Consider the following 16,294-nt stretch of genomic DNA (forward strand, 5'->3'; position numbering starts at 1 on the left):
AATCAAATCCTTTGTTGGATATATGTTTTTCAGTGATATAATCATTTCTTGGTGTATTTTAGTAAGCAAAAGTTCTTTAATGATTTTAAGTTTTTTTTTTTATATATGGTTAAAGACATTTCTGTTTTAAGAAATTGTCTCTCTTAAAGTCATAAAAATATTCTCTTTTTTATAAACTAGATGCTTAAATATTTTAGCTTTCACATTTAGGAATATGATCTATTTTAAATTAGTTTTTTGTGGGTGGTATGAGGTAGGGCATCAAGTTTTCTTTTCTTCCATGTAGTTGTTCAGTTGACCTAAAACATTTATTAAAAAGACCATTAATATCCCATTGGATTGCAATGGAGGCTATGTGATAAATAACATGACTATGTATGTATGGGCCTCCATTTTAATCTGCTGCATTATATTTCTGCTCTTTGGTAATAAAGTACTGTCCTAATCATGCTAGGCTTTATATTAAATCTTGATAACTGATAGTATAAATCATACCCCTTTCTTCTATAATGTGTCTTAGTGTATTCTAGGTCCTATGCATTTTCACCTACATTTGAGAATCAACATCTCAATATTTTAAAACATACTGATAAGGATATTGATTGGGGTTTTAATATATCCATACACCAGTTTCATAACAATTGCCATATAATAGCATTGAGTGTTGTGATACATGAACATGATAAATCTCTTCATTTAATTTCTCTCAGTTGAGTGTTTCAGTATTCAGCGTAAAGTTCTTGTATCATTTTTTGTTAGATTTTTTTCATCTTTATGACATTTTTGAACTACTGTCAATTTTTTCTTTTATAGATTGGTTGTAGCAACTTCACTAAATTCACATAGCATAGATATTACATTAAATCTGTGGATCACTGTGAGTAGTGTGGACATCTTAACAATATTGTCTTCCAATCCATTAATGTAGGATATATTTACATTTATTTGTGCCTCTAATTTCTTTAATCAATTTTTGTATTTTTCAGTGTACAAGTCATTTATCTCCTTGGTTATATTTATTCCAAAGTATTTTTTGATGCTATTGTAAATGAAATTAATTTTAAAATTTCCTTTTTGGACTCTTTATTGTTAGTATATAGAAATGCAACTGATGTCTTAGTTTTTATTTAAATTTCAGTTAGTTATACAGTGTAATATTGGTTTCAGTTCTACAATTTAGTGATTCAACACTCACACCATTCTGTGCTCACCACAAGTGCAACAGATTTTTTTGTGTTGATTTTGTGTCATGCAACTGTGCTGAATTTGTTAGTTCTAACATTTGTTTTGATGAAATCTTTATGATTTTCTGCATATAAGATCATGTAGTCTACAAGCAGATAATTTTATTTCTTCCTTTATGTATGGATACTTTTTATCTCTCCTTCTTGCATAATTGCTCTGGGTAGTACTTCCAACATTATGTTGAATAGAAGTGGTGGGAATGGGCATTCTTGCTTATTTCTGATCTAGAGAAAAGGCTTTTCGTGTTTCACTATTGTAATGTTAGCTGTGGCTTTTCATAAATGTTGTATTGAGGTACTTCTTCTATTCCTATTCCTTGTTTTTGTTTTTAATTTTTATGTATTTTTATTATTGATGTATAATTGACATACACTATTGTATTACTGTGAGATTTCAACATCTTGATTCAGCAATTCTGTACATTACTCACTGTTTACCAGAATAAGTGTAGTCACCATCTGTCACAATTATGATAATATTATTGATTATATTCCTTAAGCTATACCTTTCATTCCCATCGCAATTATTTTATAACTGGAAGTTTCTACTTCTTAATCTCCTTCATCTGTTTTACCTATCCACCACCCACTTCTCTTATGGCAGCCACTAGTTCTGAGTATTTAAGAGTCTGTTTTTTTGTCTATTTCTGTGGTTTTTAAGTTTTCACATATAAGTGGAATCATATGGTATTTGTCCTTGTCTAACTTATTTTACTTAGCACAGTACCCCCTGGGTCCATCCATGTTGTCACAAATGGCAATCTTTCATTTTTATGAATCATTTCATTTTTATGGCCAATACAAACACACACACACACACACACACACACACACACACACGTTCATCTATTGATAGACACTTGGGTTGCTTCCATGTCTTGGCTATTGTAAAGAATACTGAAGTGAATATAGGGATACCTGTATCTTTTCAAGTTAGTGTTTTTGTTTTCTTTGGATAAATACCCAGAAGTGAAATTACTGGATCATGTGGTAATTCTATTTTTAATTTTGTGAGGAAACGCCATGCTGTTTTCCATAGTGGCTGCACCAATTTACATTCCCAGCAACAGCGCATGAGGATTCCCTTTTCTCCATATCCTCTCCAACACTTACTATTCTTGTCTTTTTGATACTAGCCATTCCAGCGAGTATGTAGTGGTATCTCATTGTAGTTTTGATTTGCATTTCCCTGATGATTAGTGATGTTGAGCATCTCTTCCTGTGTCTTTTGGCCATCTGTATGTCTTTTCTGGAGACCTGTTTTTTCATATCTTCTCCTGTATTATTTTGTTGTTGTTGTTTGCTGTGGAGTGTTATGTGTTCTTTATAAATTTTTGATATCAACCCTTTATTAGATATATTCTTTATAAATATCTTCTTCTATTCTGGAGGTTGCTTGGTCATTTTCTTGGTGGTTTCCTTCACTGTACAAAATCTTTTTAATTTGATGTAGTCTCATTTGTTTTTGCTTTTGTTGCTCTTGCTTGAAGAGACAGATCTAAACAAATTTTGCTAAGACTGATGTCAAAGAGCTTACTGCCTGTTTTATTCAGTTTTATGGTTTTAAGGCTTTCATTTAATTCTTTAATGTATTTGAATTTATTTGTGTATATGCTATAAGTGGTTCAATTTCATTCCATCTAATTTTCTTAACATGATTTATTGAAGACTATCTTTTCCTTATTGTATCTTCTTGCCTCCTTTGTCATAGATTGACCAGATAAGCATGGGTTTATTTTGGGGCTCTCTATTCTGTTCCCTTGATCTATGTATCTATTTTTGTGTCAGTGCCACACTGTTTAATTATGGCATCTTTGGGAGTATATCTTGAAATTTGGGATTCTGATACCTCCAGCTTTGTTCTTTATCAACATTGTTTGACTTTTCAGAGTCTTTCTTGACTGCTTACAAATTTTATTATTGTTTGTTATAGTTCTATGAAAAATTCCACTGGTATTTTGATAGGGATTGCTTTAAATGTGTAGACTGCATTGGAAAGTATGGACATTTTAACAGTATTATTCTTACTGTTAGCACAACATAGCTTTCCATTTATTTGTGTCATCTTCAATATTTCATCAGTGTCTTACAGTTTTCAGAATACAGGTCTTTAACCTCCTTGAATAAAATTATTCCTAAATATTTTATTATTATTGATGAAGTAGTAAATGCAGTAGTATTTTTCTTTTTTTCTGATAGGTTATTATTACTCTACATAAACACAACAGACTTCTGTATATTAATCTTGTATCCTGCAGCCCTACTGCATTCATTTATTGTGATAAATTTTTGGTGCAGTCGTTAGGATTCTCTCTATATAGTATTATGCCATTTACAAACAGTGACAGTTTTACTTCCTTTCCAATTTGGATGTCCTTTATTTCTTTTTCTTGTCTAATTTCTGTGTCTAGGATTTTCAGTACTCTCTTGAATGGAGTGGCGAGAGTGGCTCTCCTTATCTTATTCCTGATCTTATAGGAAAAGCTGAACTATTGTGTATGATGTTAGCTGTAGGTTTGTCATATGTGGCCTTTATATGTTAAGGTATGCTCCCACTGTACCCACTTGTTGTGAGTTTTTATCGTAAATGGATATCCAATTTTGTCAGATGCTTTTCTGCATCCATTGAGATGATCATATGATTTTTATCCTTCATTTTGTCAATGTAATGTATCACAATGACTGATTTGCCGATATTAAGCCATCTTTGTATCCTTGGAATGAAGGATGGTTTGTCCTGGTATATGATTCTTTTAATGTATTGTTGAATGTGATTTGCTGGCATTTTGTTGAGAATTTTTGCATCTATGTTCATCAGTGATAATGGCCTGTATTTTTCTTTTCTTTTTTGAAGTGTGTTTGTTTATTTTTGGTATCAGCTGTAGATGATCACTTGTAAATGTTGGCTTTGTAAAATGGGTTTGGAACTGTTCATTCCTCTTTGCTTTTTAGGAATAATGTGAGGAGGATAAATAGTAACTCTTCTTTAAATGTTTGGTAGAATTCACTTGTGAAGCCACATCAACCTGAACTTTTGTCTGTTGGGAGTTTTTTGATTATTGATTCAATTTTATTACTAGTAATTAGACTATCCAGATTTTCTATTTCTTCCTAATTAACTCTTGAAAGATTATGTGTTTCTAAGAATGTACAGATTCTCTAATTTGTTGGTGTATAGTTGTTTACAATATTCTCTGATGATTAAGAAATACAATTTATATTTGTGGAATATATTTTTGTGGAATCATTTATAACTTTTTATCTTTCATTTCTGATTGTTTTTTCTTGATGAGCCTGGCTAAAATTTTATTGATTTGGGTTTTTTTTTTTTTTCAAAAATCCAGCTTACAGTTTCACTGATCTTTTTATTGTTTTTAAATCTCCATTTATTTCTGCTCTTATATTTATTATTTTCTTCCTTTTATTGATTTGGGGCATTGTCTGTTCTTTTCCTAGTATTTTTTTTTTAATTTTAGAGCTAGATTGTTGGGTGCCTGGGGGGCTCGGTTGGTTAAGCAACTGTCTTTGGCTCGGGTCATGATCTCATGGGTCGTGAGTTTGAGCCCTGCATTGGGCTCTGTGCTGATAGCTCAGAGCCTGGAGCTTGCTTCATATTCTGTGTCTCCCTCTATCTCTGTCCCTCTCCTCCTTGTGTTCTCTCTCTCTCAAAAAAAAAAAACAGTTATATTGTATATCTGAGATTTTTCTTATTTCTTTTTTTAAAAAATGTTTTATTATCTATTTTTGAGAGAGAGAGAGAGAGCATGAGCAGGGTAAGAGCAGAGAGAGAGAGGGAGATACAGAATCTGAAGCAGGCTCCAAGCTCTGAGCTGTCAGCACAGAGCCCAACGCGAGGCCTGAACCCACAGACTGCGAGATCATGACCTGAGCTGAAGTCAGACACTTAAAAGACTGAGCCACCCAGGCGCCCCAGATTTTTCTTATTTCTTGAAGTAGGTCTGTATCACTATGAAATTCCCTCTTAAAACACCTTTTGCTGTGTCCCAAACATTTTGGATTGTTTGTTGTATTTCCATTTTTATTTAATTTCCTTTTTGATTTCTCATTGTTCTTTTTTTTTTTCAATATATGAAATTTATTGTCAAATTGGTTTCCATACAACACCCAGTGCTCATCCCAAAAGGTGCCCTCCTCAATACCCATCACCCACCCTCCCCTCAGTTTGTTCTCAGTTTTTAAGAGTCTCTTATGCTTTGGCTCTCTCCCACTCTAACCTCTTTTTTTTTTTTTTTTTCTTCCCCTCCTCCATGGGCTTCTGTTAAGTTTCTCAACAATAGCCAAATTATGGAAAGAGCCTAAATGTCCATCAACTGATGAATGGATAAAGAAATTGTGGTTTATATACACAATGGAGTACTACATGGCAATGAGAAAGAATGAAATATGTCCCTTTGTAGCAACATGGATGGAACTGGAGAGTGTGATGCTAAGTGAAATAAGCCATACAGAGAAAGACAGATACCATATGTTTCCACTCCTTTGTGGATCCTGAGATTTCTCATTGTTCTATTGGTTGTTATGTAACATGTTTAATCTCCATGTTTTATTTTGTTTTGTTTTCCAGTTTTCTTGTAATTAATTTTTATTTGCATGCTTTTGTGGTCAGAAAAGAGGCTTGATAGAATTTCAGTTTTCTTAAATTGAGACTTGTTTTGTGGTCTAATGTATGATCAGTTCTTTAGAATGTCTCATGTGCATTTGAAAAGAATCTGCATTCTTCTGTTTTGGGGTGGAATGATCTGTATATGTATCTATTAAGTCCATCTAGCCTAATGTGTCCTTTAAGGCCATTGTTTCTTATTGATATTATGTCTGGATAATCTATCCACTCACATGAGTATAGTAAAGCCCTCTATAGTTGTTTGCTATCTATTTCTCCTGTTATGGCTGTTGATATTTGCTTTATATATTTAGGTCCTACTGTGTTGGTTTACAGCTACCTGTTACATCCTCTTGTTAGATAGATTCTTTTGTCATTATGCAATGTCTTTCTTTGTCTCTTTTTATACTCTTTGTTTTAAAGTCTGTTTTATCTGATATAAGTTTTGCTATCCTACTTTCTTATTCCATTTGCATGGTAATCTTTTTCTATCTCTTCACTTTCCACCTATGAATGACCTTAAGGCTTAAAGTGAGTCTCTTGTAGGCAGCATATACAGGGGTCTTGTTTTTGTATCCATTTAGTCATCCATGTCTTTTGACTGGAGAATTTAGTACATTTCCTTGTAATTATTGATAGGTATCTATTTATTGCCATTTTGTTAATTGTGTTCTGTCTGTTTTTGTAGTTCTTCTCTGGTCCTTTTTTCTTCTCTTTCTCTCTTCCCTTGTATTTTGATTATTGTTTTTAGTATTTAATCCTTTTTATTTTCTGTATTAACTATGTGTTTTTCTTTGTAGTATCTATGTATATAAGTCTCTTATAAATTAATTTTGAACACATCTCAAAGGTTTATATTTTACTCCCTTCGCACATTTTATTTTGTTGATGATGCATTTATCACTTTGTTTTATATGTATTTTAACTAATTGTGTTTTTAATAAATTCTCCTACTTCTGTTTTTTACCATTCATACTAGCTTTGTAAGTGGTTGATCCACACATTTGTTATTTACCTTTTCCAGTCAGATTTTTACTTTCATGTTTTCTCATTATTAATTAGTGTTTTGTATTTTTAGCTTAGAGAAGTCTCTTTAACATTTCTTGCGAGGCTGGTTTATTGGTAATGGACTCCTTTAGCTTTTGGATATCTGGAAAACTGTTAATCTCTCCTTTAATTCTAAATGATAATCTTGATGGTTAGAGAATTCTTGGTCAGCAATTTTCCTTTCAGCACTTTGAATGTGTCATGGGTTTCCCCTTGGGCATGTAAAGCTTCTGCTGAAAAATCTGCTCATGGCCTTATGTAGCTTTCCTTGTATGTAGTATGTTGCTTTTGTCTTGCTGCTTTCAAAATTCTTTCTTTACCCTTAACTTTTATCATTTTAATTATAATGTGGCTCAGTGTTTTTCTCTTTGGGTTCATCTTGTGTTGAACTCTCTGGGCTTCCTGGAATTGGATGTCTGTTTTCTTCAGATTAGGGAAATTTTAATCCATTATTTCCCTTCTCCCACTGGGACTACTATGATGTTAATGTTATTCTGCTTGATGTTATTCCAGAGGTCCATTAAGTTATTCTCATTTCTTTGAATTCTTTTTTTTTTTTTTTTTGGATGCTGTCTAGGTGTTTTCCATTGCTTTGTCTTCCAGCTCACTGATTTTTGCTTCTCTTTCATCCATTCTGCTGTTGAAACCTTCTAGTGTATTTTTCAGTTCAATTATAACTTCCATTTGGTACTTTATTGTATCTTCTATCTTATTGAAGTTCTCCCTGTGTTCTTTAATTCTTAGATTGGTGAACATCTTTATAGCTATTACTTTGAACTCATTATCAAGTAGGTTAACTCTGTTTTCTTAAGGTATTTTTCTGGGATTTGCCTTATTTTTTATTTTGGAACATATTCCTCTGTCTCCTCATTTTGCTTGTCACTCTGCTAGTCTGTATGTATTAGCTGAAGTGGCTACCTCTCTTAGTCTTGAAAGAATTATCTTTTTTAAATTTATTTATTTGTTTTGAGAGAAACAGAGGCAGCACAAATGGGGGAGGGACAGGGTGAGAGAGGGAGAGGGAAAGAATCCCAACTAGGCTTTGTGCTACCAGCACAGAATCTGATGCATGGCTCAAACCCACAAAACCATGAGATCATGACCTGAGCTGAAACCAAGTCAGATGCTTAACTGACTGAGCCACCCAAGAACCCCTTTAGGGACTTAACTTATGCATGAGCCACATGTGCCAGAAGTGCAGTCTCCCTTGATCACCAGAGCCAGGTACTCTGTGTGGGCTATGTGTTCCTGCCAGCTATGATAGGACCACATTGAGACACAATACTGCACAGGGAAGCCAGGGCTTGGGCACCCACCTGGCAATTTTCAGATGTGCCACTGCAGACGGGAAGTAGAATTTATGTCATTTGCTTTTCCCAATTGCAGCCTGGCTGCTGAATATAATGGGCAGGGCTCAGGGCACTCTCCCTGCCTTGCTTTACATATCATATCAAATGCTGAACAAGGATTGAACGTACCAAATGCTTACCTATACTGGTTACAGCTAGCTCTCTGTGCAGGGTGGACAAAGGATATCCATTGCTAACTAGTAGGCTAGAGAGAAGGCACCAAAACTGCCACCTGTTGGGTGCTCCTACCATAGTAAGTTACAATGAGGTTGCAAAAATGGTGTCAACCAGTGCTTGCATCCTGGATAAATCCCTTCAGGTTCTTGCCTCTCCAGTAGCTGTTTAAAGTTAGTAAGTGGGTCTCCCTTGCTTATGGACTAGGTGCTTTTCACTTTGGTGCTTTTGCACTGGATTGGAGAGTGGATGGGTTTGCATGCAAGCTCTTTAATATTGGGTATCCATTCTTTATGGTTCTATAATTCTCCTGGTTTTTATCACCATAGATTTCCAAAACTGGACATTTAGTCATCTTACATTTCCACTGTTGGACCCATCCACTGGAATGCCTGATATGGGGCACAATCCCTTTACAACTTGAGGGAGAGTTCCCTATTTTTTTTATTTTTCTTAATTGTGGGATTACTATATCTGGGGTGTAGTCCTGGGAAGGCTGTGACTCTCCTCGCCTACTCTTCTGGATGCCTCTCTTTTGTCTTTTGTTGTGAAGGCACTATTCATCTAATTCTCAGGCCTTTTTCAAAGGAAAATTATTCTCTATGTGTAGTTGTAAATTTGTTGTGCCTGTGGGATGAAGTGTATTAAGGATCTTCCTATTCCATTTTTAATACCTTTCTCTCTCTCTCCTTCAGTTTTGAATGACAGTTTTGACTGATACATTATTCGTGGTTGATAATTTGATAGTGGGGGGTTTATTGCTTCTTTTTTTTAAGCACTTTGAATATATCCCATCACTTTCCTGGGTTCTGAAAAGTAAATGATGAGAAGTCTGCTGATATTCTTATGGAAGCTCCCATGTATGTGATGAATTGCTTTTCTCTTTCTTCTTTGAAGATTTCTTTATTTATTTTTGACTTTAGACAGTTTGGTTATAATGTGTCTTAATGTGGTTCTGTTCAGATTTACTTCAGTTCAAGTTACTTAAACTTCTGTATGTCCATCACTTTCCTCAGAGTTTTGGAAAATTTTGGCCATTATTTCATCAAATAAGCTGAGCCCCTTTGTCTCTCTCTTCTTCTTCCATGACCCCATGGACATATATTCATCCTCTTGCTGGTGTTTTATAAGGCCTTTTGTTTGGTTCCATGATTTCAGATGACCCATCTTCCAGTTCCAGACTCTTTCTCCTGCCTGTCAAATCTGATGTTCAACCCCTCTAATGAAATTTTTCACTTTAGTTTTTACAGTTTTCAACTCCAGTATTTTTGTTTGTTTTTAAAAATTCTTTCTCTTTGTTGATATTCTCATTTTGTTCATGCATCATTTTCCTGATTTTACTTAATTGTATATCTGTCTTTTAGTTCATTGGGCATCTTTATAACAGTTATTTAAAAATTCTCTGTCAGGCAGTTCATAGATATGCCTTTTTTTAGTGTTCTAAGTTTTGAGGTTGATTCTTTTTTCAAAAGGAGATCTCCACCAATCAACATGACGGGGGGTTCTAGGTCTTCTCAAACCTTTTCTGTTATCTTCCATCCCCTGGTATTGGTATGTGGAACTGCACCTTTACTGTGCCACTTGCCTCTGGTTTTGATTATTTCAAAACTGGCATTTTTCTCATTGGGGCTCCTTTATCAGTTTAAATGTAATTTTCTCTATATTTGGTTTTTCTGAATTTTAATGCATTCCACATATTCAATTTATTCAGATTACTTAAAAATTTTTTAAATCTTCCTAAACAATTGAAAAAAAAAGATCTTTTGATTCTATTTCCATCTTGCACTAACTTTATCAAATATTTTAATATTTGGTATTATAAGTCCTATGATTTATTTTGTTTTTGAAAATTTTTTATCCATTATTTTTGTTTCCTGTTTTTTTTTAAACTTTTACATAGATTTTGGGCTTTTTCTTTTCAGTTTCCTCTCATTTAGTACCATTCTCCTCAAATAGCTTCCACTTAGCATCAAACTTTAGGTGTCTCCTTGCTCAGAGACATTCATTTCCTTTTTGTCTTTGATTAATTATAATGCTTTTTGTGTTTTACTATTAGACAATGATTTCACCAATCATTTCTGGTAAAGAGATTCTTCACCAGGTTAAGGAATTCCTTTTATTTCTGGTTAATTTTGTCAAGAATGAAGTTCAGCTTTATCTGTTGCCATCACTGGATTTATAACATGTTCCTATATTTTTCTCTATTAATTAGTGAATATTTATTTTAATATATGCTTTCACATACACATAATGTTGGACCACTCTTAAATAACTTTTACTTGATCATATTCTATTATTTGGAATTTTTTATTATAGGGTATGGTTTAATTTGTATTAAGAATCTTTGTAACTCTGTTTATCATACCTAAAGTTTCAACAATTAGGGACTAATTATGTAAAATATTGTATATCCACTTAGTGCTAATGTTGTAGTATGGAACAGTTAAAAGATATTACCAAAATGTTAATTAACTGCATAGGATATTTTCATGTCTTTCTTATTTTAAAAATTTTACTCATAGCTAAAGAATGCATATCTCAGTGTGGTGGTGAGCTTGGGCTGGGGCAAACAAGTTGGAGTTAAGATAATGAATAGTCTGAAACAAAAGGAGGGAATATTTAATATGTTTAAATGCACAGGCTCCTAATCTTTGTGTTAACCTATATTCCTTAGACTTTTCTCTAAGCTTAGAGCCAAGGCAAATGGCCAGAGTCACAATTTTTCCTTTATCATCAGAGAGATTACTTCTGATCACAGTTAAGTAGCAAACTTATACCTGCCCAAATCATTTTGTGTTTCTATTTCTCTTGTTATTGCAAATAAAAATCCTTGAACTAAATTGGGAAATGTGTTAGAATTTGAAACAAATTCCAGCATGCTGAGTAAGGAACAGAATAGGAAATCAGGTTCAATGTGACTAGTGTGTTATAAATTCCCTCTCTAGAGAGCCACTCCCCAAAGATGATCTTTGCAGAAAGTAAAAGGGCTTAATATTCAGTTGTTCATTTGGTTCTGTGTAGATCATGAGACTATGATTCTCTTTTCAACTGTCAGGCTTCCTGTTGCTTTGTCAGTTTATATAAACAAGAGAACTGTAAGAGGGCAAGCCTAAAGAGGTCCATGACAGATTTCATAATGTTCTTGCTCTTAAAAGGGTCAGCACTTCATATAATCCCCACAGTAATGCATGGAACTATTATATTTGGCTTCTCTGAGATCTGAGATTAGAGTTTTCACTCTGATATAGAAGATGGTGTTAAGCCATACAGATTTCTATGATACCCATCTTGTAACTTCAGGTAAGGTAAAGCTCACAGGACTCAAAGCTTCTCTATTTTCTCCTTCCACGCCTCTCTAGTTTTGTATTAAATACCACTTAATATGTGAATTATGAAAGTATTCCTTCTCCAGAATCAAAGCTAAATTTTTTTCTAAGAGCTTATAAAAAAATGTTACTTTAAAACTTACTAGAATTCTTATAGTGGTTTGCCAGTTTCCCATTTATATTGCTCTCTGTGGGAGTTAGGGCCCTAGGTCAGGGAGAATTCCAATAAGTGAATGCGAATAGACCTTCCTTTAACGAAGTTTCAAGTGACTACCTTCTATGTTACTTTCTGTTACATTTACAGCATAGAAGACAAAATTTTATTCCTGTTTGAGATTGCAAACTTTGAGGAACAGCTTTTGTGGGCACAGCCAACTTTGGCATATCTTTATAAATGATACATATTTGACTTTAATATCTACTAAAGTATCTGATATCAACTGCAATATTAATGAAAAACATCATATATATCAAGTATTGATTGTGATGTATAGGGCAATGTAACTATATTACAGAGCTTTGTTCCTTAAGTTTCTTTGTAAAATAAGGAAGATTGCCAGTAACTCTTTTTGAGTGTAATTTTAGTAAAGAGAGGAATTGAAATGTGAAAACTTCTGATAGATTTTTCTTTTAACATTAGCTTATGATATATTCTAAAATTAACATAGGAATATTTCACATAATCTAACACAGTAAAACTAAAATCAGTTAAGTTTCAAATGTTATTTAAATCTATATTGTCCTCATCAGCTTGACCTATTTCTCTCCCAAATAGATCAAAGAATATTAAATATCAGTGTCATCAATATCTTTGTAGGTTACAACCACTTAATTATTTAGTTGTGTTTATTCATTCCTCTCATTCACTGCTTATTCTAAAATTGTAGATCCTTGGGCACACTTGACTCTTGATAATACCAAGTAACTTTGATGGTAAACCTTAGGATGACAGAGAGTTTTCACTTTTATTTACTATATTCACAATAGAGTCATGAATATATGAAAATCATGGAACTATCACTGCATGGATTATGGCATTTTGTTATTTATTGACACACAGAATGATTTTACCCTAAGCAAGGGATCTGCCCTAATTTCTATACTTGTAATTTGGAAATCTGTTATTTTTGCAGCATTACAAACAAATGAATATTCCAACATAAATAATTGCTCTAGCTCTGTGAGTAAATTCATCCTTTTAGGCTTTTCTTATACCTGGGAAATTCAGATTTTCCTCTTTTCAGTCTTCTCTGGGACATATATTCTGACACTAACTGGAAATCTTTGTATTATCTGTGCTGTGATGTGGGACCATCAACTACAAACTCCAATGTACATCCTGCTGGCCAATTTTTCCTTCCTGGAGATCTGGTTTATCACCTCCACTGTCCCTAATATGCTAGCCAACTTTCTCTCTGAGACCAACACCATTTCTGTCTCTGGATGCTTCCTCCAGTTCTACTTCTTCTTCTCCCTGGGCACCACTGAGACCTTCTTCTTGTCTGCCATGGCCTTTGACAGGTACCTTGCTATCTGCAGGCCCCTGCATTACCCCACTGTCATGACAGTTCAACGCTGCATCAGAACAGGAGCTGGGTGTTGGGTGTGTGGCTTCCTGTACTTCCTCTTGCCTATTTACCTGATCTCTCAGCTCCCATTTTGTTGTCCCAATACAATTGATCATTTCCTGTGCGACCCAGGACCTCTTATAAAGCTGGCCTGTGTGCCAGCTCCTGCCACTGAGATCATCTGTGCTATCTATAACTCAGTCCTCATTTTCACCACCTTAGTCTTCATTATCAGCTCCTATACCTTGGTGATCAGAGCTGTGCTGAAGGTCCCCTCAACAGAAGGTTGGCATAAGGCTTTCTCCACATGTGGCTCCCATTTGGCTGTGGTGTCCCTGTTCTATGGCTCTATCATGGTTGTATATGTGAGCCCAACAGCAGGCAATCCAGCAGGGATTCAGAAATATGTGACTTTGTCCTATTCTGTGTTAACTCCACTCTTCAACCCCTTGATCTATAGTCTTCGAAATAAAGAGATGAAGGTGGCTCTGAGAAAGTTATTTAGAATGGTGAGATTGAGTCATAGGCATGGAAGAAATCTTTGAAGGACTTTTGTTTACAACTGAAATAATGTGTGAGCAATAAGTAATTAAAAATTGGCATTCAGTTGTATTAACTGAATTAGGAATGTATGTTTTTGGGGGAGAGAAGAACATATTCAAGTATAATTAAATGTTACTAAGTTAACTGGCCATCTATCCATTTTGTTATTATTAGAGAAAAATGTACATTGAACTTAAAATGTTTCAAAGCAGAGAAAATATCATGTATCTTTTTGACATTTAGACTTAACACTAGTTAAAATTTTTCTGTCCATATTATAGTCATATACATAAATATCAATCTGTATTATAGTTTACATTTATGAGTCGAAGTAACATGCTACATTTACAAAACATTTTTTTAATTCTTGTATCAATATTTAAAAAACATAAGATGCACGGACTTTTTTTTTTTTTTTTTTTTTTTTAATATATGAAATTTACTGTCAAATTGGTTTCCATACAACACCCAGTGCTCATCCCAAAAGGTGCCCTCCTCAATACCCATCACCCACCCTGCCCTCCCTCCCACCCCCCCATCAACCCTCAGTTTGTTCTCAGTTTTTAACAGTCTCTTATGCTTTGGCTCTCTCCCACTCTAGCCTCTTTTTTTTTTTTTTTTTTTTCCTTCCCCTCCCCCATGGGTTTCTGTTATGTTTCTCAGGATCCACATAAGAGTGAAACCATATGGTATCTGTCTTTCTCTGTATGGCTTATTTCACTTAGCATCACACTCTCCAGTTCCATCCATGTTGCTACAAAAGGCCATATTTCATTTTTTCTCATTGCCACGTAGTATTCCATTGTGTATATAAACCACAATTTCTTTATCCATTCATCAGTTGATGGACATTTAGGCTCTTTCCATAATTTGGCTATTGTTGAGAGTGCCACTATAAACATTGGGGTACAGGTGCCCCTATGAAGATGCACGGACTTTTGAATGTTGACTTATCATAAATGTATTTCTTCCCACTTTCTCACCAAGATCTAGTTAAAATTCTCCTAATATGTAGATCCAGATGGCTGCCAATTTTTCCATTATATATACACTTTCAAGAATTATTTTTAATAGCTCTATTTTGAATGAACCATGCATTGTGTTTTCTTATACACCACTTGTGCCTTACACAGTTTAGGAGACAATCACCAGTGACTCCCCAGTACTGTTAAAATTAAAGAAATTGTTAGATTTTCTTCTTCCAGTTATCTCAAGGACACTAGTATCTCATACTTTCAAACAGAATTCTCTTTATCCCACAAAGAGATGCTGGACCCATCACTCTCCAGTGTCACCTCTCAGTTTCTAGACCCTGGAAACTATTAATCTACTTTTTGTTTCTTTAGACTGACCTATTCGGGACATTTCATATAAATGGAATCACAGGATATGTAGCCTTTTATGACTGGCTTCTTTCACTTAGCATAATGTGTACAAGGGTCATTTATGTTGTAATATGTATAAGTATTTAATTTATTTTGGTGGCTGAGTAACATTCCTTTTATGGATATACCATCTTATATTTATCCATTCAGTAGTTGTTGAATACTTGAGTTGTTTCCATTTTTTGCTTATTATGAGTTATGAATTAACAAGTTTTTGTGTGAACATATGTTTTCACTTTCCTAGGGTATATCCCTGGAAGTAGAATTTCTGGCTCTTATGTAGACTCTGTATTTAATATTTTGAGGAACTTCTGACTGTTTCCCAAAGTGGTTGCACCATCTTACTATCATATGAGCCCAGTATGAAATGTATGGGGATTTCAATTTCTCTGTATCCTCAACAACACTTGTTTTCTTTTTTTTCCTTCTTTTTCTTTTCTTTTATTTCTTTCTTTCATTTTAGCCATCCTTTTAGGTATGAAGTAGTATCTTATTGTGGTTTTCATTTGCATTTTTCTAATGATATTGAGTATGTTTCCATGTACTTATTGGCCATTTGTATGTCTTAGAGAAATATGTATATTCTGATCCTTGATCATTTTTTAGTTGCTATGAGGCATGGCTCTGTTTTTACAGTTTTAGAAGATCTTTATATATTCTGGATACAGGTCCCTTATCAGATATATAATTTGCAAATATTTCTTTCAATCTATGAGCTGTCTTTTTAGTTTCTTAATTGTCTCCTTTTGAATTTCCACTTGATGTAGTCCAGTTTACTACTGGACTTTGGTTTTGTTACTTGTGATATTGATGTTACATACATATGATGCTATGTTGTTGTATAATCCATGGTCACAAAAATCACTGCTCTATTTATTTATATTTTAATGTTTTCTTGTAAATGATTTTTCCAACTTTTGTATTCACTTGGTCATTTTATAGGAATTCATTAAGAGAGGAATCAAGTGCAAGCTCCAAATGACTACTTTGAAATAAAAGCTCTTCAGGCATTTGATGGCATAGTCAGATGTGTCACA

The 16,294-nt window shown here is 34.0% G+C and overlaps 1 protein-coding gene across 1 annotated transcript; it reads left to right on the top strand.

The window, feature by feature from the left end:
• Nucleotides 1–11,686: 11,686 nt before the first annotated feature.
• On the top strand, nt 11,687–13,874 carry LOC132676354 (olfactory receptor 11H7-like). Its single transcript, XM_078447724.2, has 2 exons — nt 11,687–11,735; nt 12,895–13,874. Exons 1-2 carry the CDS (start codon nt 11,687–11,689, stop codon nt 13,872–13,874), a joined length of 1,029 nt encoding a protein of 342 aa, XP_078303850.2.
• The last annotated feature ends 2,420 nt before the right edge of the window (nt 13,875–16,294 follow it).

The sequence above is a fragment of the Panthera onca genome, chromosome B3 (genome assembly GCF_046562875.1).
Source record: "Panthera onca isolate mPanOnc1 chromosome B3, mPanOnc1 haplotype 2, whole genome shotgun sequence".
Classification (NCBI taxonomy): domain Eukaryota; kingdom Metazoa; phylum Chordata; class Mammalia; order Carnivora; family Felidae; genus Panthera; species Panthera onca.

Bases quoted from the DNA above. Each gene is read 5' to 3' on its own strand.
- LOC132676354 (XM_078447724.2), top strand. From the start codon at position 11,687: ATGGTGTTAAGCCATACAGATTTCTATGATACCCATCTTGTAACTTCA. The intron at 11,736-12,894 runs GTAAGGTAAAGC...TTATTTTTGCAG, and splicing joins TACCCATCTTGTAACTTCAG to CATTACAAACAAATGAATAT.